Raw genomic sequence first — 24,973 nt, forward strand, 5'->3', positions numbered from 1 at the left:
TTTCAAATTCGTACCACAACTTAGGCTTATTGTATCCTCACCAAAAAATAAACCAATCACGAGCAAAGCAGTGACAGCAGAAGCTGGAGACTGCCCAGAATTAAATTTCTTCATTTTCAGCCAGCAGTTTTCACATTAAGCAGAAATATTTTCTAAACACTGTAACCACTTTAGAGGCAGGCTAAAGACACATAAAATAATGCTTGCACTCAGCATTTCTTTTGTTTTCTTTTCCTATAAAGCCACAATTTCTTTCTGAGATTAGTCCAGTAATAAAGGAGTTGTGAGCTTTCACCCATATTTCCACCAGCATGACAGAATCATGGATCAGGAAAACAAAACTCATGAGATCACCTCAAAAATAATAAACACTGTTGTCGTTGTTAATTCTCTGATTTTTAACTCTTAGGAATTCTCATCTATCTATAAACACAAGAACTAAAAATTTATATTTAAGTGTAACAGCTGAGATCTTCAGATACACCCACAGTACAGTTCTTATAAGCAAACCTCTGAAGAATATGATATGCTATTAGATCATGAAAATTTGTCATCTGATGCCATGGGGTATTTCCTATCTCAGCATCACTTCTTTTTGCAGTTGTCCATATGGACTGACCCACTGTGATCAGAGGAAATTCTAATGACATTTTTTACAACCAGATGAAAGCATTCAGTACTGAACTTCTGCAAAGTAGCTGCAGCTATGTTGTGCAACCCCAAACAGCAATATTACACAGTCCCTCTACATTCACAGGATTAGAGCGAGCATTGGGAAGTGTTGGACAATAATGCCTCGTGCAACAAGTGACAGTGTTGCAAACAGAAGGTAAAGTTTTCAGCGCTATTTAGGTCAGGGACCATCAGATTTCCAAGCATTTCTTTTGTTTTGTTTCATATTTAGAGGTTATGTTGGATGGTAGACATTCAGATGCTAAGAAATGTTGCAGCTCACAGTGCTGATGAATCAAATCAGTATTAATGAAGCTGAGTTCTTGTTTTGATGTCAGGTTGTGATCAGCTGAACTGAGGCCGGTCCATCTCACAGATTGCTCTCTTGGGTCATCATAGTACACAGATCCGTACAGATGCTATCCTGTCTGCCCCAATCCTCCTACCAATTGCTGAGCACTTCTAACCATTTGTGCCTGCTTCAGCTATCTCACAGTTTAGAACTCTCAGACAAACAGCATCCCTTGCTATTATTATCTCCAATGAGATAATAAATAAGAATATAAAGACTTACTGTAAAGCTATACCTCTGTCTCCAGCTTAAACGGAAAGGACAATTTGCCATACACATCGCAAGGCAGCATTTCAATTCCTCATTTATTCTGGAAACTCATGCAAAGTTTTTCAAAACTGATTCACAGCGGATCTAATGATTAGAAACTTTGCTGCAATTAGATACCATCAGCACGGTAAACTCCAGACCTCTCTCCTCTCTTCACATTATCATTTCTTATTTTTCCAGCCTGACTCAAAACTGCAAACCCTGCTTGTCTGAGGTTGATCTCTTTGACACACATACTGCCTTCAAATTAATGCAGTTCTGATGGTTGTAAGGCTGCAAAGTCCCTTTGGAGCAGGCTTTCTATATGCCTACAGATTATGGACGATGCAGTGTCAGTAACATCACTGAAAGTGAGGCTGAAATATATCTAATAGTAACAGTCATGTACATGTTACAACAGATGAATTGTCCTGAAGCTTCTACTTTTCCCAGTATTCATTTGTTAAAGATAGTGTCCCCACAGAGCTAGGGGCTCTGCAGGCACGCGCTTTCCAGCCAGGTGTATCGGTCACCTGTTTTGACCTCTGGGATGGCTGGGCTCTTCCATTTCCTGACTGCTGATCTCCAGTGCTTCCTATCACTTAAAATGAGGCTCGTATTTGGCTAAAAGTGCAAAGCATCTAAGCTGACTTCAGAACCACCAAGAAATGGACATCACAATCTTCTCCTCTGCAGCTTGTCCTGGAAATAATCACCCCCTGGACAGAAAATGGCACCTTATTTCTGTTGGAGGATGTTTTCAGTTTCAGTTAATGGCTTCTGTTGCTTTCAATACCAGATTAAAGAGGCTTTCTATATCCTGTTTTTCTTCCGCAAAACTAAAGTGAGCTACAACAAACTGACCACTGACTCCTCTTTCAAAGATGAACTTAATAATTTCTCTACATAAGACTTATAATATTCTCAAAAGTGGTTTTCAATTTACTTTTTACTTCTTTTTACTTCTTTTCTTGCAGGGCTGTATTTTTGGATCCTGGGTTTTTCTTTTCTTATACATCTAATTCTATGTGATGGCAAGAGGCTCATAACACAGGCAGACTGCAGGGCTGTGTGTGAAGACATTAATGCTATTTTTCCAGGCTTTCAGAGTCTGTCTTAAAGAACCTGGTGGAGCATAAAACTTTGGGACCAACTCAGAGAACCGCTATCAAAGTTAAATAATTATTTAGGAAAAAGTTCTGACAGATTGGTGAGAAATAGTGCACAAATTGTGATGGGAGATCAGGAGGTTCGCTTTGAGGAAATAGGAAAGAGGAAATAAATATTTTTTCCTTCCTACCCATCTACTACAACTGTGATTTTCAGATTAAAAGGGAGGAAGGGGAGCAGGGAGAGAGTCTGTCTTCCATCAAAAATATCTTTTTTAAGATTTTCTTGTTTAGACATGGTTCTTGCCAAATCCCTCATCCCTGTGACAGGAGTAGCCCTGCAAGGGCAACACTCTTCTCTCATGTGACTCACTGAGTGCCTGCTTCAGGCTAGCGACTTGAATGACAGGATATAAGTACTTCTGAGATAATATGTAATGTCCCACTAAGCTCAAAAATTTATTCCATTTAGTTATAAATATTATTTCATCAGTAGAATTTAAAATAAGGCAGCTGAATGCACTTAAAAGATAAAGTGGCTCCCAATATCACACAAGGGTAAAAAGCTACCAGAAACAGAAAGTAATGTGGAAATGGATAAATTTTTTTTATCTCCCTTCACTATAAACTCCTCTGTTCTTGTATGAGCATAATACAAACCATGGATGTGATTTCCAGCGTTTCCAATGGAGCATGTTCTATCAAGCAAATCCAGTTTCCACTCTTTTTTTCTGCTCTTTTCTTCTGAGACCAACACTTGTCAATGCAGCTTGAGATGTAAGTTCATCTCTTGTAAAAGCACAAAGACAATCAGAGCCAGCCTAAGGCATGTGTAGGTGAGAAGCATTAGGAAAAGGCAGAGTTCTGCCCAGCCTTTTCCCATCTCCAGCACAGACATTGCCCAAACTCTGCTCTATTGGTAATTCCAGAGATATTATATATCCATTTGGGGAGTGCTACTGGGGAAAGTGCATGCCATGTTTCTATGATCTCTGTGGTCTTTTCCAACATTCAAGATTCTATAATTCTGTAATTGAATTGTTTATCAAGTTCTCTAACACTTTCCTGTCCAAGGTGAGGACTGCTAGCACAGCCAATCAAAAAGAACAGACATTCTCCTGTAATTGCCAAACCTCCAATTCTGGCACAGACCTGAGAATTTAATCACTGTCTCCTCGTTCCAGTAACTCCTTACACAACAGTTCCCTTACTTGTCCACTTTTAGTTTTCATCATCAAACAGATGAGCATTACAATATGCATCTACTCAGAGCTTCTTGTGTGAAGCAAGAACTCATCTTGGGTGTGTACGTTGGGTTTCTTGGGTTTGTGTTTGTTCTAATTTACCACAGCAAATAACTTCTATGAGTTTTTGAAAACATATCTAGACCATAAAAGCAATACTGTCGCTCTGACTTTTTCATTCATTCCTGCAGTACTATGTGCCTGAGTGGCTTTAGATAGATCAATGAACAGGTAAGGATCCTGGTTCCCCCATCTAAGTCACTGAGATGAAAAAGGTCTGGCTTTACACAACACTGATGTGAAAGTGTGCTTCACATACAGGCTTTTATTGTGTGTCCAATGCTGAGCTTCATGTATTCACAGACAGAGGCACTTCAAGATCAGAGTAAAGAGCAGAGCAAACCTTGAATTCCCATTCAGGCTCAATAAGAGTGAGAGACAAACTTTAGTGCCTTTACCAGTCTGTCCAAAAAAAAAAAAAAAAAAAAAAAAGCCAACATAGGAAAAAGAGCAGTTGGGGACTGAACTTTACTGAACAAATATATTTTGGAAAAGAAAAAGGGAAAAAAAATATTTCTGTGCAATTAATTTAAAAAAGGTTATTTTGCTATTTTGTTTAACATGTTCTCAACCAGCTCTGATGCAATGTGTTGAAAACCTCCCTATTTCTCTCAACCCATAGATAAAAGTTTCTTGGGTAGTGACTTGCATCAGAAACCTCATCTGTTGCAAACACTTTGTGCCTTCCTTGTTTCTCAGAGAGGAAGTATGTGGCCTGTTTGGCAAATGCTGCTCTACACGACAGCGTGAACTTCACAACACACTCATTCGCCTGGCTGCTCCTTGGCTTGATCAGCTCACCCTTGCTGGCAGCATGAGAGCAGTGTTGTGACTACGACTTGTTTGAGAAATACTGCAACCTGGAGTATCATGCCTAGCATTTGAAGGTAAAAATTAATCTGATGCATTTTAGATTATCTGCAGACAGGATCTAGTCTGCCTTTTTTTTTTCTTTTTTTTTTTTCTCTATACAACATGGAACTTTATTTTTTTAGTAATTACAGCATTCAGACCATGGATTTCAAGTACCACCTAAGGCAGAAGTAGAAAAGCCTGCCTTACTACTTTTCATAAGGACTAGTAGTAAACATGGAAGGGACAAGAAGTGTTTGGTAGGTGGACTAGATGATCTTAGAGGTCTTTTCCAACCTTAATGATTTTTCATTTCTACAATTCTGTTTCTACTGAAAGCTGGCATTAATAGAGATGCATAGGACCTCATGCTGCAGCAAAACATAGCTAACTGAAACACAAAATATGAGAAATGCCATGGACAGACTAGTGGGCTTTTTCCTCAAAGGGTTAAAAGTTTGCATGATGTGGTATTACTGTGTTGTTTCAGAGTACTTAGATTTTTGCATACGAATTACCTTGGTCACGATATTACCTTGATCTTTCTTATGACAAAGATACAAGTGTCTAAAAATTGAAAGGATGCTAATTTTGATTAATGGTGAATTAAGGGAAATTCACACAGAAAATTCAATTTGTTAAATTAAAGCTTTTTTTTTTTTTTTCCTCTAAAAACAAACAAACAAAACCCCAACAGGTTACTGTTATCTTCATTTTCAAACTAAATGAAATTCAGATTTTACATGTGGACATTATTGAGAATTGCATTCTAAGACCTTGAAGGTACAAATGTCAAAATCAGGTAACAAAAATAAAATAAGGCATAACATATCAAGAATTATATATTTCCTCATTTTACTTGTCTGCAGTATTACCCATGGAACAGCTTTTCTTGACTGCTTACATTTTGGTTTTTTTACTTCTCGTATTATTTCTGTTTATTTACGTTTCCTAATCTTTGATCATTTTAAATATAACTTTGAAAAAATCCTTACCAAGCAATGGAATTTTCCTCCATGCTCTGTCATTTAAGTGCTACCAAGCCACATTTTCTCAGAGAACAGATTATGTGAGAGGAAATTATTACTACATGTGCTGCTTGCAGGAACGGAAGGTGCAAATTGTAGAGCAGGTTTTTGGGACGCATGATTTAGGTCAGTACGATTTCAGCCTTGAATGGTTTCACATTTGCCAAGAGCTCTGCCCTTAACAAATAGGACATAAAACAGAACTGGCTGATGTTTCTTTGCATTCCGTTTGGTTACAAAAATAAAGCAGCAAAGCCCATTAGGTTGCACTAGTAGTGGGTTTGCAAACTGCCGTGGCTGCAGCAACCTGCTTTCTCTAAGCAATAGGTGCACAAATTGAAAGGGCCAAAGCTGGGGAGACTGAAAATGTAGTCTTAATGGTTAAAATAATGTTTTCATGCAAGCCAGAGGAGGCCAGAGAACAGGCAGAGCCAACCTTCCACCTGCAGTAGAGGTGGGCTTGATTTGCCTCCCAACAGCTGCACTTCTCAGTGCAGGATTTGGGAGTGCTACAACAAGGTAAGTTTGGAACCAATCACCTCACCTCAGTTCTTCCCAAACAGCTGTCTGTGGGCAATTTTGTGCGGGTCTGGCACAATTATCTGCTTGTACAACTGAAGGATGCAGCCTCTACTTGTATACCAAACTTGACAAGCCCTGGAACAGATTCTCTATTTCAAAAGAATGTCATTTATAAAACTTGTTCCATTGTTTACTTAAATGATGAATGAGTTCAGCTGCAAGATGCTCTACAGTTTTGTCTTAAGTCTATTTTTGCAGAGAACCTCAAAATTTGAGGAAACCATCATACAATTTATCATAAAGTGATACAATGAATTTAGGTTAAGTTGTTAATATTCAATACAAGCACACACTACTTAAATCATAAAGACCTACCATGTACTTAAGAGTTCTGTGCAGTGTTGCTTTAGAAATACTTAGAACACAAATTAATACGCTGCTACCCTGAAAACAGTGATGTGTCACTGCCAGCATGCAAGTAGAAACAACCTTCTCCCTGTCCAACTTCCCATTTCTTCCATTTCTATCGTATTTTATAATGTCTGAGAGTTGAGCTATAGCCTGGGACATTCACTCCACCACCTTTAATGGAACAGCAAACACCTTCACTCTGCCCAAATACACAATGACAAGTATCCTTGGTGGGAAACCCAGGCCTGAAATGTCATTTTCCATTTAATCACTTTGGATTAGCAAATCAATCGCAGAAGCCCAACCTTTCCATTCATTTTTTTTTTTTTTAATTGAACACTTCTGCTTTGAATTTAGAGCATATCTTGATGTCTCTGCCATCTTCGAGATTTTATGCTGCCACCAGTAGTAATTAGCGACAGTGAAACTTAGCCTGGAAAATGTAATGAAGCAGAGCAAACTGTCATGCTAGTGACATCAAAGTCCAAAATGCCACTGCGCTTCATTATTACTGAAAGTACTTCGTAACACTTTTATTTTCCGTAAGTCAGATTCTTCTAAATGAACAGCACTAAGCTGTATGCTCCTCCATCCTGTTGACAGAAACAAGGTCATATAAAGTGGCAACTTGTACGGTAGAAGTGAGCCAAGCTAGTTTTCCATGTGGTCTACAGAGATACAACAAAGCAGGCACATGGTGTTACGCATACTCGATCCTTCTGGACTAGACAGCAGTCAATTCCCAGCTGTGTATCAGCAAGCCTTCAAGAACATATCAGGTGTTTTTAAAACAGTGCTTAGAGTTTTGACTCCTATACACCATCTAGGAAAACAAAGGTGCCTTGCTCAGAAGGTCTCTTCTCCCACACAGCCATTGATAAGACAAGATGGAATGGCCCTTTATCTGCACCAGGTAAGGCTCAGATTGGATATTAGGGAAAATTTCATTGCCAAAAGAGCAGTCAGAAGCTGGAATGGGCTGCCCAGGGTGGTGGTTGAGTCATTGTCCCTGGAGGTGTTCAAGAAACGTTTAGATATTGTACTAAGGGACATGGTTTAATGGGGAAATATTAGTTGTAGGCGGACAGTTGGACTGGATCATCTTGGAGGTCCTTTCCAACTTGGTGATTCTACAATTCTAAAAGTGCCGTGTTTTTAGAAAGTTTGCAAGTGCAGGGTAAAACTTTCAGAAGTTTTTCCATAATATTCACATGCTCCACATTACTTTTCCAAGTGACTCAGGCACCCCTGACAATGGGGTCCACTCTGTCAATGAATCTTAAGAGTGTGAGAAATGGTCTTGAAAGCAGCGTGCTATAAGTCTGCTCACTAGTAGGATGACTTGCTTTTCTGGCCCTCAAATACCAGAAAATCCAGAACAAAGGGGCACACAGAGGTAGGACTGTATCACATCTGTGTGTTTCTTTGTGACACAAAATTCGAATGCTATTCTCATCTAACTGATGGTCGCATATGTTAAAATTCTAAATGGGCACAACCATGTTGCCACATTTGGCACCTATCCAGAATTGCACAAGCTTCTGGTAAGTGCAGCTCGGCATCAGCTTAGCTAGAGATGAACTGCCTTTTTAAGTACTAGACAAATATGATTACTGTATCACACTGAAGATTCTGTCTGGGTATTTATCCCATCTTTCTGGATGATCTTTTCAGCCCTGTAGAGCTCTCTATTATTGTGTCTAGGAAATTTTGCTGGCTGATTTGAAAATGCATCAGGAAAGTCTATAACATCTGTACCAAAGCATTGTCTGCCCTATTTGACTATACCTGTTATTCTTGATGGTATATGAATGAGAAAAAATACTGAAGTAATTAAACTTAGGTTTGAAGAAAAAACATTCAAAGTTAGTTTGGAAAATTATAATTTTGCAAGTTGAGAGTGCCTGGGAAAATGAATTCCGGGTTTAGTTATAGAAACTCAGGTGTATTTTAATGGAGAATAATCTAGAACATTCTATCAAGAATGACTTTTTGTTCAAATATAAGTATCAATATAGCATATTTAAATTTAAGGTTACTTTTTTAATCGTTACTATTCAGCCTGTAGATTCCTTATATCAGGCAATGGAAGAAGTTCTTGTGAAGCAGATTTGAGTCACTTGTCAGAAAGACACTGGTGCAGCTGCATCCTGCAGATGTGTCACAAGCTAGATCCTAAATGCAGACAGCAAAAAGGACAATGTGCCACTTGGTCGGTGAAATAGAAGCATCTACCAAAAGCCTTTGGGAACAGAGCTAACAAGTTTGAAAAGCAGATGGAGTCGGACTGCGCACTACCATTCTGTTTCAGCACTGATCTGCTTTTCCTTGATAAGAGGCAAAGTGTTTTCCTTTAAATAGTACTTTATTCTCAAGGGTGTCTAATTTTCTCTAAGATGTCAAATGTGCATTGTATTAAGCAATATCTTCAAATTTCAAGACAGTTAATAATAACATATCACTCACTGCCTTCAGCAGTACTGCTTCTCAAGCTAGACACCGCTCCAGCTATCACTGTCAGGCACTTGCCTGTCATAAGAAAAGCATCCCAAAGGCAGTAATCAATTTCAAAATATCTGTAATAGAGAAAACTGAAAGATACAGATTGCACCTCACTTTAGTATAAATGCACCGGGTGCTGCAGGATCATATTTTTCATGGAGAAAATTAAAAAAGTAGGTTTTTTTAAATCATTGGTTATTAGCTGGTAGTGCTTAGTTATTTTAATGTACAATTTTGAACAAATACAGCTCACTCTGCCCTGGAAATGTACGATAGCAAATGAAAGCTTCCAATCCAAAGGGTAAGTCTGTCTGCTCACTGTTACGGAGAATCAGAATGGGTACCTGAGAATGGATTCTCCCTGTGGTTATTTTAGTTCCAGTACTGTCTGACAAAGCGTTTCTCATACATTCACCCAATGGATAAAATTTTGAAGAATTTGCGCAACTGCAAGAGGAGTGCTCTAAGATCAAATGTTTGGGGGCCGTGTGTTACTTTCAAGAAAAAAAAAGAGAAGGAAAAAAAAAAGGAAAAAAAATAAGGAAAAAAAAAAGAGGAAAAAAGCATTGCCCACATTTGCTGAGATCACAACTGCATCAGAAGAAAACCACCGAGCAACACTCTTGGTGTTCGGCAATAAAGCAACACAGTACACAGAGCTGAAAACAGATACGACAATCTAATTAACTAACTTCTTTGTAGCTTGAGAACTCCAAGTGCTGCAAAGAACATTTTTATACATAAATGACTGTACAGGCATGGCTTTGCAGTGACTTCCTATTGTGCTGAGGTACTGGTAATGGAAACTTTTACTACATTACGTTCTTCTGAGCAACTTCCCTAGCTGTGGTTTTCTGCTATTCCCCTGATAAAAGCATCAGAGTGGCGAGAGCTTAGCAAATATGTAAAACTCTCACATGAATTTGAGACTCATTCTCAAAAGTAAAGCTGTGTAACATCGGAGACATCAAAACTGGGTTATTTTTCATGTGTTGGCACAGCAGGTGTTATTCTGCAGTTTAAATGCAATGTTTCCTTTGATTTAGTTCTGAATTGCTTTGACGGAATTAGAGAGCGCAATGGGAAACACTATGAAAACACCGAGAGCCTCCGCAGAAGGAGGAGAAGAAACAAATGGGGCAAGCCAGACGGGTAAGGACTCATTTAATTTCTTTCAAGAGCAAAAAGGTGTTCAAAATATTTGATACCTTCATTCATGCATCCATTCTTTAATCTGTCTGATAGAAAAATCAGGCAAGTGTGAAGTTTTCCTGTGGGACGAGGAAGGCATCTGTAGACAGTGTTTATTTTTAGGTATGTCCTAGCCCAAAGTTCCCAGAATTACTTTAATTAAAAAGATATAGTACTTTAATACTTTTATACTCTGGTGTCTCCTGAAAGATGTTCGTTCCAATTCAGATAGAACTGATGCATTGGAAATGAGAAATATCGCATTTTGACAAACTTCCATGTGATGTTTCACACAATTTTTCTCTTGAGCTTTAGTTCTGATCTTTTTAAAGGTTAAAAATCATAATGCTATTACATCAAAACTGAACCTGAAATTTAATCTTGCACAATTGTATTAAAAGTAGCACATGGCCATCTTTCCATGTCACTAAGTTTATCAACTAAGGGTATATGAAAACAGATGTTTCACAGGTCAAGCTTGAAAAAGGCGAATCTAACGCGCCTACTCCAAGCATGCACAAATGAAAAAATTGAATTCAAATTGCAAAACCCTCCATAGGCTGATAGAGATTGTGTGTCTGAGATAGAAAGCGGGAGATCTCCATTGACCTCCCACTCTCAAACTGCAAATGAGTAGGTAGAGACTATGCACAACCCTAGCTCTCATCATGCTGCACTGTGCCAAACAAGTGCAGCAGTAAATTGTTCCCCAGAGATGCAGAAGAGAAAAAAAGCATTATTGTTGTTTTCAAGGGGTGGGAGGAGGGTGTTAATCAAAATACTGGGGCTCTCCAACAAGGATTGTCCACTTGTACTGCTTGGCTTTTTAACGATGGAGAACCAAGCTGGTTTCCCGATGGTTAGAATGAAATATAGCCTGCTTTTAGCATTGCCAATAACCAGTATAGCCCTAGGTCCTGATAAAGCATAGACCAAACACTTAGTGGCAAACCAGGGACACACAATACGAACCATCCATTTATTTATTTATTTATGAAGAGTGCCTATGCTGATCTTCCCAGCAACTGCCACCATAAATACCAAACTATCAAAACAGAGATGCACATTTCAAATGCCTGCATAGGTCTTTTGATCTCTCTCAGTTTTGATCAGGCCAGTAACTTTTGTAATGGCTTAAAAGTTGCTAGTTAAAGTCAGGCACACAAGCATCAGCACTGTCATTCAAACCCAATGGAAACAAGATTTTTTTTAAATGGAACACAGAACTAAAAGCAGATATTGTGGTAATCCAGTGAGTATGTTTCTATTTAGTTTCCTGAGCAGATCAAACTTTAAATCATGTTATTAAAGAGAAGTTTTCCCTCAGGCCAAGAAGAGGCGCCTTTACTTCAGGAAAGGTGAAGGATCTGATTCACAGACTTGCAAGAGCCCAAGTAGTTATTGGGAAGAACAGCTCACTTCAGTGGGGTGGAATAAAAGGAAGTGAAAAGAAAGAAAATAAGATTAACAGAAAGGATGAGACATTGAACGAACAGATATTCTTGGGAGACACTCAAGGCCAGGCTGGATGGGGCTCTAGGCAACCTGTTCTAACTGTGTATGTTCCTGTTCATTGCAAAGTCTCTTCCAACTCAAACAATTCTATGATTCAATGAATTGCAGTTGCAGAATTGATCCACAACGCAAATGTCTTTGTCAGATCTCTGTAAGTCTCTTGTGCAGCCTAAGATCTGCACTCAGGTCATAGTTTGATCATTTCTCACTTCCAGTACATCAGCCTTAGTCCTGAAACAAGGAAAAATGCATAACCCCAAATATGACAGCACTCCATCTGAAAGCATACTGCGTGGGCATCCCTGACAAAACTTCGTAGCAGTAAGACATCATCAGAGGTTGTGAGCCTATCCCCTCTTTTATCCTCTCTGAAGACCTTGAATCAGGTCAATCCTTTCTGAGCCGTGCACTACTGCACATGCATAACTCTCACTTCCCGAGCTGGCAGGTTTAGATCTAATTTGAGTACACATCATTGTTGGTTCTGCAGCCACACCTCATGGCAGAAGCACAGTGCACTGCCCCGCCACACCACTGCTCTCCTTTAACACCTCTGGGATTTGATATGCCATAAATCACAGTATTCCTGTCAGACATTAAACCATGGGACCATGCAGGAATTAGGATTTGGATGCACAGCCTGTGCTCTCACTCCTCTCTTGAACTATTTGGTAGTGCATTCACAGCTGGCCTCTGAATGAGTACTTTGGGCCATGCAGGATTCAGTCTCACACCTTTAAAGACATCTAGCCATGCAAGCATCTAAAACTAGCTTGTATTTCATACCCATCTTTCTCTCCTTAAAAAAAAAAAACAAAAAAAAAAAAACACACAACAACAGCAAAACAGCAAAACAACAAAACAAGCAAACAAACAAACAAACAAAACAAATAATACCCACTACACCTTACTGAATGGAAAGGATTCAGCACTTTGATCTTTCCACTCTAGTTTTTGAGTTGTTCCATTTCACTTGTCACCTACACACTTAAACTGTGGAGGAGAGGTTGTGTTAGAGGGAAACTCAGTCAATATAGCTGAAATTTGGGTGTGGATAAACAGGGTAATCTCTTCAACCTCGTTTCATGGCTTTTGTCTTTGAAAAGAGCTCATATGGGTTTTGTGAAACACTGTAGAGTGCGGTGGGGTATTTCATATAACCAAAAAACCCAGTGAGGTTTGATTTAAATACAAATTAAAATGAGGGCTTGTTAGTGGAGTGGGAAACTTGAAAGGTTTTGCAAAATATAAGTTCACATTTTAAGTGGTTGCATGGATGCAGCAGCCAACACCATGATTAATTCCTTCCTTTTCAGACCTCCAAATTCACAAGCAAAAATGAAACTAAAAAAGATATAAAGATGAAAGCATAATCAAAATAATGCAGATCTTTCTAGAGCAGAGAAAAAATTGTGTTCTCTGCAGTGCATAACAAAATGGAGACCACCACATACAATAGAAAAGAGGGCAGAAAAGGATTTTCCACTCTTTCAGCGTGGAGAAAGAACACTTAGAAATAAGTTTTTAAAAAAGCATCGCTAAATGCAGTTTCATAGAGAAGATATTTCTTCACTTTTAGTGCATAACAGGAAAGTGATGCAAGGCATGTTTGGCATAAAATGTATAGCTCAGTGAATTACATAGGATACAGTTCACTAATCATGGCAATTGGGTGATACGAAAGTGCTGGACTAGGTCTTTTCAATTCAGGGACACTTATCAACTAAGAAAACCATGTAATAATAACACAACATGTACTGACAAATTAATTTGTGTCTACTCTAGACTCTAGACACCTATATATATCTGTAAGAATGCTTACTGTTTGTATCATAGGACTACTTCATTCGGCAACAGATAAGAAAACTAAACAAACTTACAACCACTTGGAATATGAATGTGAAAGGACTTTCCACATTGCGTAATGTTCGCCTCTGTATCATCGAGCTACTCAAAATTAACTGAGAAAATGTTACTTTCTGTTTCTTTTAAGTGATGGATATGGAACATTTTTCTTATCACGTTTTTTACTATTACTGCTGTAAAGACAATTAGAAGTGTTAAACTAAGATCATCTATCAACCCACCACCACCATGCTCATAAAACCCACCATTGTTCATTTGCAAATCTCCCACCTGTCAGTGTTTGCTGGGTGCTCCTGCTGGATGAGAAGTTTTTCAATGCTTGGTGGTCAGTTTTGCTCAAAGTGCAAGGCTCCATCCCCCTCAGGAATCCAAGGGCTCAACACATGTCCTTACAGTGCTGCAAGACCCAGACTCATCCTGACTGATGTAAAAGCCTTCTCATCTCTTTTCTGACCTCAGTTCTGGGACTTGCCGTTACATAGTGATTTAATTATAAACATGCATTTTGTCTCTCTTCGTTTATGGAAAATAAGGAGCATCATGTGCCACCCCTAGGACAGATTCAACATAAGAAAGAGAACGAAAGCCTCTGGCTGTTCATTAAAATGACTCACAAAGGCGATGGGAAATGGGCAATTATAGCTACACTCACACTGACCTTTACCTGAACTAATTTCATGATTTCAAAACGTACCAGTAGTGCTAAACACTGGAACAATTCAACACACATCTTCATCTCCTTGAAGGAAAATATGGCTCAGAGTTGTAGCTGGAGGCACTTAGAGACAAAGGCATTCATCAAATCTAGGTTACCTCATAATATTATAAATACTCATTTTGATAGTTTCAGAACTGAGCATGTCCCTTAAAAATGATAATTACTAGAAGTGGCCTAAAATTAGCTAGTTATAATTAACTAAGTGGCCTTTTTTTCATTTCTAGTATCTTCACATTCTTCTCCAAAGTTATAGGCTTTTTATGACTTTCTATAAAACAGAACATACACATTTTTTCCATTCTTCTTCAGAACTCTATCACATTTTCTGTCTTTTTTAAACAGGTCAGGAGAGTGATTTCCTTGCTGTCCTCTATGACTATCCCTCAGCAGACATAAGCCAACCTATATTTCATGTAGGAGAAAAACTACGTGTGCTATCAGAGTAAGTAGATACTTTTTCTTTTTTTTTTTTTTTTTTTTAATGTTTTGTTACAATTGATGATGTTAGTCATCAATTGTCATTGTGTCACAGTCATTGTGTAGATGACTCCAAGTGGATGGAGTTCAGCAAAATGGACTATGTTTAGAATCAACAAGGAAGGATTCTTAGCCATAGTGTAAATTTCCCTAGATTTTAAAGATTAGGTATTTCAGGGTTTTTTTAGATCCTCTGAAATGGCTTCTGAAGATAGATTCAGAGTATAATTTTAAAAAGGAGTCAGAAGTGAATTCTGCTTTAAAAGATGATTTTCAGAAAGCACTCATACTTGTGGAAAACAGAGTGAGCAAAAGTAGTTTGAATTAGGTACAAAAGGAAAATGATTCTGAATTTCAAGCATCTCTCTCACTCCTTTTAATCTAACAACTCCTTCCTGGTTAGGACTTTGAATTTCATCCTGCATTTAAGTCAACTATAACAGAAATAAAATAACTGCTTTTCTCTTTATTTTTAAAATTCAGTCTGCATTTTTTTGATAGAAAAAAAAAGTCAAAGATTTCCTTGCTATTTGTACTCAAAAATTTACAAACCTCACAAGGAAGCAGGCTCAAGAAAAACAATTACACTAATTTAGGCTGATCTTAAATATAGTGCAAATATTGTCACATACCAGTATAAGTACACTTCCTGAAAAATGGGCAGCAATAGATCTGTTATTCCTTTTTGCACAACTTGTATCTGCACACTATGACCTCCTAGGAGTTATTCAGCCCCTGTTTTCACAGCTTAAATAGAAATGAGAGATTTCATTTTCACAACTGGAGGAGCAGATGGATTTAAGAGGAGATAAAAGACATTCATATCAGAGAAATCCTTTGAGGATCTCCAAATTCATGGCAAACTTTAACTGGAGAAGCCAAAACATGAAATAGTTAGAGGACAGAAGTACTCAAGAGAAGTATCACAGATGCTTCATGAATTCTCAGAGACTTCTCTCACAGCTGTATACAGACCCAGAATGGCTGCTGCCAAGTTCTGTTGACACAGTGGTTTCCCTAAACATGGAGATCAAAAGGCTCAGACACTACCACAAGGTAATTTTTTTTCTGATAGAGAGCTTCCATAAATCAGTGTCACTCTCTATGAACCTATGATTGCCTTAGCCTGGAAATCCCAGCTGAAAGTTTCACTCCCAACTACAAACAGAACTACATATACCTACAACAATGGGAACTGTATGTATCATTTGTCATATGTATATGCATGTGTTGTATAATATGATCTGCTAGACATAAAACATCTGAAAGTACTAGGCTACTACTGTAGCAGTTTTTATCATGTTTATCTGTTGTGCAACCATCAAGAACATTTCCTGCAATAAACAAGAGCCAAAGTAAGCCCTGATAAGAACTTTACTCTTCCTGATTTGGATCAGCTTGTGCAGACAAAAAGCAATGCTCTATGCAAAGCACCATGTCCTAATGAAGGACCCTGTTCTTCCCAACTGGGATGATGTTAATAGGAACTATTTGCATACAGGTTCTTGCTCTGTGTACATAATCTTTAGGTATAATCATTCTCTCAAGTCATTCAAAGAAGCCAAACACAATGGAAAAGAAAAGCAGAATGGCAGGCATGATCAGAACACAAGTGAGGAGGAGTTACCATGGAAAAGCATTAGAAGACAGCACATACTGCTCTTGTAATAATTGCTTTTCAACCTTCAACCAAAGCAATTAAGTGTATTGGCAATCAGCTCTGTGAATCGTACCAGGAAACTACAACTCCTCACAGATACTGATGACTGCTCTAGGTTGGCACAATTAGATCAAGACCACTGACAGCATTTTACACTCTCCACACTCATCCAGGAACTGTTCATTACCGACTTTGTGCTAGTAGGACCAGCTGTTCTCCAGAGAAATACCCCAGTGTATATGATTTCTGTGGCTCCTGCCCCAGGGAGGACATGCTGCTCTTGGACTTTTAACCACCATTGGGATTTTACAGCATTAGTAATGCTATAGTTTGTAGGGAGGTATATGCTGAGTATCTCCAATTTTTTTTATTCTCACAATAATGGGTTCTGAGAGTTCTGTGGGAAAACAAACACACAAACAAAAGTTCCTGAACTTTTAAACTATTTCACAACACAACCACAAACAAGACTTGCAGAGCCCTGAAACTTCCAACTCTAAATAGCAGACTTCTCTTTTTCCTCCAGTTCATACTTTCTGGACCATGATGCCAGTCATTATAAGCCAGGAGGTTTAACTTAGTGTTTGCAACTCAGCTGTCTTGACCTAGACTGAGTATTGGATCTGCTGTCTGGGAATTATTTGGAAGCATTATTTTGGAACTGCCACAAAAAGAGTATTCAAACACTATTATTTAGATTCAAATCCTTAAAGGAAAAGGTGGAGAAAAAAGCATAAATCATCCTAACTCAGCACTGACATAATTCCTTTCATTAGTCTCTAAAACACTGTAGCATCCCTGTGAAAATTTTTATTACTGCCCTCCAAAGGGACTCAAAAGCTAAAGCTTCATCAATAATCTATGTCAGATCAATGAAGAAACATATGCCTGGTCACACACATTTGGCTATAAGGTCTTTTTTCTTTCTTTCTTTTTTGGGGGGGAGGGGAGCCTTTTGGAGTAATTCATGGAATAAAAGAGAAAGAACAAACCATGAAGCAGTTCTGTTAGATTGAAAACTTGTTTCATTGCAGACAGAGACCATATGCTGAGCTTCTCTTCCCTAATGCTGCAGGAGGAACTACAAGGCTGTCTAGACAGGGCATGCTCAGCCATAAGCTGAGTGTCTTGGATACCAAGAGACGTCTAGCTGTGGGAAGACAGAGCACAGCATGGTTTAACCACTGCATATTTACCCTTCTTCTTTTAACTACAGAAAAAATGTTTTATTACTTATGCAATTGAGATGGAAAAAATGCAGCTTATTTCTGTGTCCAAATTTAATCTCAAAGAAACTGCTCTAAATGAAGCAAACTTGGGTCCATTTCTGAGTGTGAGAATTCAAGAACACAGAAGGTTATAGGCTAGCCTGTACATCTTACCTCACTTCTAAAAGGAGGACAAGCTCTGAAAATGTATCTGAAAATATCCCTTGTCTTGCTTTCACACAGTGAAGGAGGCTGGTGGAGAGTCCATTCACTTACAACAGGACGAGAAAATTATATTCCAGGGAAATATGTAGCAAAGGTTTATCACGGGTAAGTAAATGCATTTCCCATAACAACTCAACACTAATTTTTGTACGTTTACTACACTGATTAAAGTTATTCAGTGTCATAATTAACAACACCAAGAATAACTAGAAAGAAATTTTATTTATTGATATCCTGATATAATTCCTCAGTTCCCTTGAAATCTGACATCAATTGACATCTAAGTTTAGAGTATATTAAAATGAAAAACAGTTTTAAATAATTGCAAGGGTCAAAAAACTTTTGATTTCACATGAGATAATTAAAATACTTCTATTGTGAGGACTGATTTTTAATTCTAAGATCTCAAGAAAGTGATCTGGTTGAGAAATAACTTTTCACAAAGAGTAAAATGGAAGTCCTATTTGTTCATGAAAAAACAAAAACAAACAACCCACAAACAAATGAGAAAGACGAATAAGTCATTCAATGAAACAGCTAAGGAATATTCAGAGCTCTCTTGTTGCCCTAGACAACAGTCAGGAAGAAAACATTGAAGCATACACTTAAGGTTTTTCTAGAAAAAGGGTTTTAACACCTGTTTAATCTTAAGCATACGAACTGTGAACTTAATTGGGATTTATGCAAGTGCTTATATTTTAATATCTTCTATACCCTCTTGAAACAGAGATGCTTTTCAAAATGCGAGGCACAGACAGGCACTTTCCATTACCATGTTTGAAGTTTCCCCAAGACAGGATCAAACACAGAAGAATAACATTACTTTAAAGTACCAGTGACTCCTACACTAGTACAGCAAGCTCAGCTGTATCATTACTGACTAACTGTAGAAAAATACTGTGTCAGGTTATCAGGAGAATTGGTGATGACGCTTTCCTTTATTCAAAAAAGCAATTAATCTAAAAGACTGGACTGTTCCCTAGCATAAGGTGAATCATTTCATTTGGGGTGTATTCCCTGTAAGGAAAATACAATCTGTGTTAACAAAAGTTGCTTAAACAGAGAAGGGGGACTAACTAAAGCATCTCAAATGCCACATGGATATGTCCTTGGGAATCCAGATAATGGTAGCTTGAAAAGTTTTGTTTGCCCTAGTAAGTCCAAGACTTCTTTGTTCTTCTCTTCATCTCACAAAAGCTATTTTAACTCAGTGTGTGAAAATGGAGAACAAGATTTTCTCTATAAACTGAAAAATATGCCTGGACGTAGTTTAGAGAATAACTGCAGTTGTTTTTGCAGTCACTTTCCTGGCTAATGCTGTACTTTCACGACCACATGCTGCTCTGTTTCACTGGTGTCCAAATTTCAGAATTTGTTTTTTCATCCTTCACAGCTGGCTATTTGAAGGGCTGGGGAGAGAGAAAGCAGAGGAACTTCTACAGCTCCCCAACACCAAGGTCGGCTCCTTCATGATCAGAGAGAGTGAGACTAGGAAAGGTGAGGAATATTTTTTCCCCTTTGATCTCAGGCATGAACAGTTTAACAAGCCTTAATTCTCTCCCTATCCCGCTCCATGTGGATAACCTCAAAACCTGAAAATGTATGTAATGAGAAGAAAAAGGCACCCGGTGCAGCATTCCAGTCTTCACTGGTCACCTAAACTGAACAGCGCTGAAAACAAGGTTAACCATGGCCTTGGAAGGTCCCACAGGCACCAGCATAAACAAGACACAGTTGTTTAAGCATTATTATTCACTTTGGTCGCACGTAAAACTTGTTAGGCAGTGAGAATTTTCAAGCAGAGGAAATGCTGTAGCTTTGCCCTGGTCTGCAAACAAGTGGCTGAGGAAGTCATATTAAAATACATACAAAGCAGAAAGGATGATGGATAATTAGATTCCCCGTGTAAGCAGGTAGCTTTTTCATATACTTCCCAAAAAGTATGTCTTCATTTTCTTTACCATTATTCCATTCATTTTTTTAAACTACTGATTATTAGAACTACTGACTTGAAACTATTCCATCTTCCTAAGAAATTTATTAACTTGATTTCCCACCTCTCATCACACTTTTTCTTTGCTAATATATCAATTTTCAGCATAAGCCAACAGAATTTTAACTGTGTTGGTATATAGGAATTATAATGTTCTCATTTCACTATTTTTTTTCAATGGGAATACATCTCCCATTGTCCACTGTGATATCTTCCACTTTTATAAAGCACTGAAACACACCCAAATTTAATAATACTACAGTTAGAAAGGAACACTAAATCATCAGTTCTGACTACTTGTATACCACAAGTGAATTAGTTTCATGTAACACCGACACAAATTTCAAAGAAATTCAGGATATATGTTAAGTCCATATGAACTAAATGCAACATAATAGTTTTAAACAAACAGAAAAATCCAGTTGTAATCTCCTGCCAGGACCACATTAAGAGGTACTAGCTGCTGCATTGCTGGAAGCTAATTAAACCAGGTGATCAAAATCAGGAGCCCAGCAAATGAGTCTGGTCCTTGTGTTCAGGGAAAGGCAAACAACTTCTGCGAAGGCCTGTTTCCCTTACATCAATTCAAAAAATACTTCATCAGTAAATGTAAAAGAAAAACACATCAGAAATTCAGAATCAATCAAAATCCAAGTCCTGAATTTTGGGCACTTTATTCTATTTGTTATACTTAAAATAAAGAAAATTAGGACAGACGATCAGTTTTATAAGAACTTTGTGGGACCTTTTGAAACACTCTACCATTGGGGTCTCAGCTATCCCTGCAGAATTAGGACTCGAAATTGTAATTAGTCCTCTTGTTTCTCCAGGATTGTATTCCTTGTCAGTGCGGCACAGGGAGGTGAAACATTACAGGATCTTCCGCCTTCCAAATAACTGGTATTACATCTCTCCACGGCAAACCTTTCAGTGCCTCGAAGACCTTGTGAATCACTACTCAGGTAAATACAATAGCAACAGCAGAATAAACCTATTTTCCACTAGCAACTGTAAAACTCTGTATCGAAGGTCCAGAACAAGAGGTTTTCCCTAAGTCCAAGACTTGAAACTGCTACCACAGAACAACTAGCAGAAAAATGATTGGTTTATATCTTCCACCTTATTTTTGATCCTGAAGATAAGTTAGCTACTGCTGACAGTACAATGGAAATCAACCTGAGAACACAGCAAGATACAGATACAGTACCTGCTTTAACCACAATTTTCCAGATTTATGGCAATTTAACCTGTGTTGAAGAGATGTCTTGAAAAAGCAGCACAATTAAGTGACTGCAGTTATGGTACATTAACATAAGTTTTAAAGTGAAAGAGAAAGGAGAATTAAAATAAAATAGTTGCATAAAAGTTACAAGAAAATGACAGGTTCTGGGCTTTAATTAGTAATGGGTGTGAAGTATAAAGCCACAGTATTTGCATATTTCATGGGTAAATGAAAAAGGGTATTCTGATAAACTGGAAAAAAAACCACCTCACTTTCAAAACATTCAAGTCCAATGATATACGTGAGTGAGAATTTAAACAGGGTAATATTTTTCTTTACGTTTTAGTTATCTGGCATCTTTCTCTGTTTAGAAAGAAGAAAACAAACCCAAACATTCTGAAAAATAATTATAACAACTTGAGTTACAGACGTAAGAGTGGACATAATGCAATTTAGCTCCTCCTTGCCCCCTACATGAGATATTTTAGAATCTCACTCTGAAGAAAAACAGGTTATCCCTGACAGTGCAACTGAAATCAACCCAAGAATTCAAGATAAGTACAGATAGGCTTTGCTGAAATAAAGCTCAGAGGTCTAAAACATCAACATTATCAATGACAAAAGAACATATGCCATGTTTGTAGGGGAGCAAAGAGGAGGCAATGGAGAAAAAGAAAAAGAGATGAAAGCTATCTGAATGCAATATGAACATGCAAATCTTGAGTCATTCCAAGCAGAATAGGTGCAAACACAATCCAGTCTGAGTGGTTGTGTCTTGTATCTATTTTTTACTAAGTTTGCATGGCTGAGAGGATGGAAAGCAAAAGCAGAACTCACTAGAGACTCAGGAAACTTGGCTTTAAGTCTCTGATCTGCCATTAAACTCCTTCTAGATTTTTGGAAAATCACTTACTCTATTTCTTAGTTCCTCACTCATACTATGGGAGACATACCCCTTGATAAATTAAAAAGCAAACATACAAGGAAAAGAAGATAAGCCTGTGTCACTCTGTCCTTGCCGAGAAAACAGTGATGGATTAACTTCATGTGTCTTCATTCCCGTGTTCAGAAGTTGCTGATGGTCTCTGCTGTGTCCTTACAACACCCTGCCTTACCCAGTGCACTAACAACCACAGCGTAATGAATCAAGTTCCTCCTGTGGTGATGCGGAATAAAAACTTCAACTGGAGAAGCATTCACAGGTACCACAAGCAACACAAGCTGCCATAAATAACAAATCATTTTTCCAGTCTTACATGTACTCTCACTTACAATACAGGAGAAGCAGCCATTTGCTTCTCCTGAGGCTAGTTTTAAATCTTCTAAGCTGCTGACAGCATGTGAACCCAGGAGAACTAGATGTCCAGCTCTCTAACTGCTAATCTTAGTACTTTAACCTGCAAAAATATAGTTACAGCATTAAATCCCTTCCTCTACCCAGCCAGAAGCACAGTTGCATATGTCCACTGGGACTCATGAGCCCTCTCTGCCATGGGGGAAGAAGTAAGAGACAGGGCATAACCCATGCTCAGGCCCACCGCTAGTAGCATATGAGCCCCTGTAATCAGAAATGGTTACACCTTGTTCATGTCAGTCACCACAAAGCAATGTACACAAGTATAGTGTACACACTGTCCCAGTTTAAATCTTAGGTCCTGTTTCCTCTCATTCAATATATAGTCCAGCTGAAGGTCCATAAGATTTTGAATGCCTTGACTGCACATAGAGAAAGTAGGCTGGGTTTCAGAAGCTGGTGAAGCAACCACCTTCATAAACAAAACTGCCTCTTATTTCTCAGGGATAAACTTTCCAACAATACCCTTCCTTCACAAAGTACTTTAATTTGCTTACAAATACAAGATAATTTTGTGCTGTATTGAAGCCCACTTTTTTCTTACAGATAAGGAGAGAATGTATAGGGAGGTTATTTCCTTTTAAAATGCTCAAAAAAAGATACTACTATTGTACTGTCATAGAAAATCACTACAAGACAGAAACATTTGGTGATTAATAAGATGGAATTTTTTTGTGAAATAAAATTAACATCGTTTGGCTTAATGACTGTTAATACTAGACTCAGTTTAAGTAGTTGGAATGGTAACAACACTTCATTTTTTTAAAGGCTGGAGATGACTGGAGATACGGAAGGCACACTGGCAGCAATAGATGACTCCTGTCTCAGCTATGGCCTGAGGGAAAGCATTGCTTCCTACCTTTCCTTGACAGGGGATGACAGCTCTTCTTTTGTGAGTGCCAGAAAGAAGAAAGCACAGTCTCTTATATACACAGGGAGCAAGCATAAGAGTACCCTTCACTTGCCACCTACATATTATGAAGACTGACCCTGAGACAGCAAAGGGAAAAATGGAAGCTGAGTGCTTAGAAAAAATTGCAGACCATCCTGTGGTCCTGCAGTACTTCAACAGCTGAGAGACAATGCACACCAGCTGGTGATAAAACTCTGACTGTGCGTCTGCATTTCCTCATCTGAAGGTTAACCACAGACCTTTGTGAGGGTACTATCTCATGCCATATTCTGGAACTGTGCTGTGTGCACCTGAAATTAGAAACTGCTCACTAACAAGATAAACTGAGGCACTCTAAGCCAAGAATTAAGTGAGGCAGAGGATTCTTCAGTAAGGATGATGCCCACCATTATACAAAGGTGACTGGATATGAAAAGACTAACTCCAGCTTGAGACTGTAAATTAAAGTCTTAGTCTAGTACTCTCCACAAGGCTGAAAATCATGTTTACAGAATCTGCCTACTCTGAGAGAAAGAGCCTTTTTTATTCTCCGTACATACTCGTCATTACCAGTGAGTTGGAAAGCCTCCAAGAAAATATCAAGTAATTGTCATCCAAGAGACACCTCGTTATATTGACTGTACACATCTGTTAATTCTACCTTCGGGGAAAAACAAATAATGTCATTGACTTTCCAAGAGGCTTTTAATTCACTTGAGTGTAATGGCCTGTAGTGTCACTGAAAGATCACAAAACGAAGACCACGCTTAACTCAATGAGAAGTTCTTGCTAAGGCCTGATATGGAAGAACAGGCATATCCAAAAGCAGAACCTAACTACTCTTAATCCAGTGGATATTCATCAGAGAACCAAGTGGGTGTTTTTTAAAATGAAAAGTAAAATATTGTAATATAATGCCTAACTGCAAAGCTAGGCTGGCAAAGGAGTGACCTTTGAGTAAAGGACAAAACTTGAACCTCATCTCCTGAAGGCACGCCATATTTATGTATAATATTTATATTAATATCAGCTTTTAAATAATTAAACTAATAGAAAAAATCAGAAACAGTGGATGTTGAAAAGTTTTCTGAACGTCTTGTCTGAAGTATTATGTAAAATTGCTTTACAATTTCATTAAGCAACTGGGTTGTTTTAAATATCACAGACTAGAGAATTTTTCAATGTGTATGTACCCTTGCCAAATTAAAAAGAAGCCTGATAGTGACAGATCAAGGGGGAATGGATTTAAAATAAAAGATGGTAGATTTAGTTTAGATATTAGGAAAAAATTCTTTATTCCAAGGATGGTGAGGCACTGGCACAGGCTACCCAGAGATGCTGTAGATGCCCCATTCCTGAAGGCACTCAGGGCCAGGTTAAGTGGGGCCCTGGGCAGCCCGAGCTGGTGGATGGCAATCCTGCCTACAGCAGGGAGTTGGAACTGGGTGATCTTTGAGGTCCCTTCCAACCTAAGCCGCTCTATGATCCAATCAGATTACCTGGTCCTTGGAACTTGACTTGTGTTTACTGTGTAAATTATGTAGTCACATCTGGGGACATAAGATGCTGCAATTTATGTACTTGAGTGGGCATCTTTTCAATCTAATCCGCTGCTGTACTCTTTTTTCTTTTTTCTTTTTTCTTTTTTTTT

The 24,973-nt window shown here is 38.3% G+C and overlaps 2 protein-coding genes across 2 annotated transcripts in view; one reads left to right on the forward strand and one right to left on the reverse strand.

The window, feature by feature from the left end:
* TG (thyroglobulin) overlaps positions 1-24,973 on the reverse strand; it is a gene marked incomplete at both ends in the record, with an annotated part of 138,390 nt that overhangs the window by 31,842 nt on the left and 81,575 nt on the right. The gene's annotated exons all lie outside the window — the stretch shown is intronic.
* Positions 10,081-23,418, forward strand: SLA (Src like adaptor; the record flags this gene model as incomplete). Its single annotated transcript, XM_079534018.1, has 7 exons — positions 10,081-10,153; positions 14,634-14,733; positions 17,880-17,966; positions 19,255-19,358; positions 20,685-20,816; positions 22,146-22,278; positions 23,199-23,418. The coding sequence occupies 7 exons, from the start codon at positions 10,081-10,083 to the stop codon at positions 23,416-23,418; spliced, it is 849 nt and encodes a 282-aa protein (XP_079390144.1).

The sequence above is a fragment of the Tetrao urogallus genome (assembly GCF_951394365.1).
Source record: "Tetrao urogallus genome assembly, chromosome: 3".
NCBI classification, from domain to species: Eukaryota; Metazoa; Chordata; class Aves; order Galliformes; family Phasianidae; genus Tetrao; species Tetrao urogallus.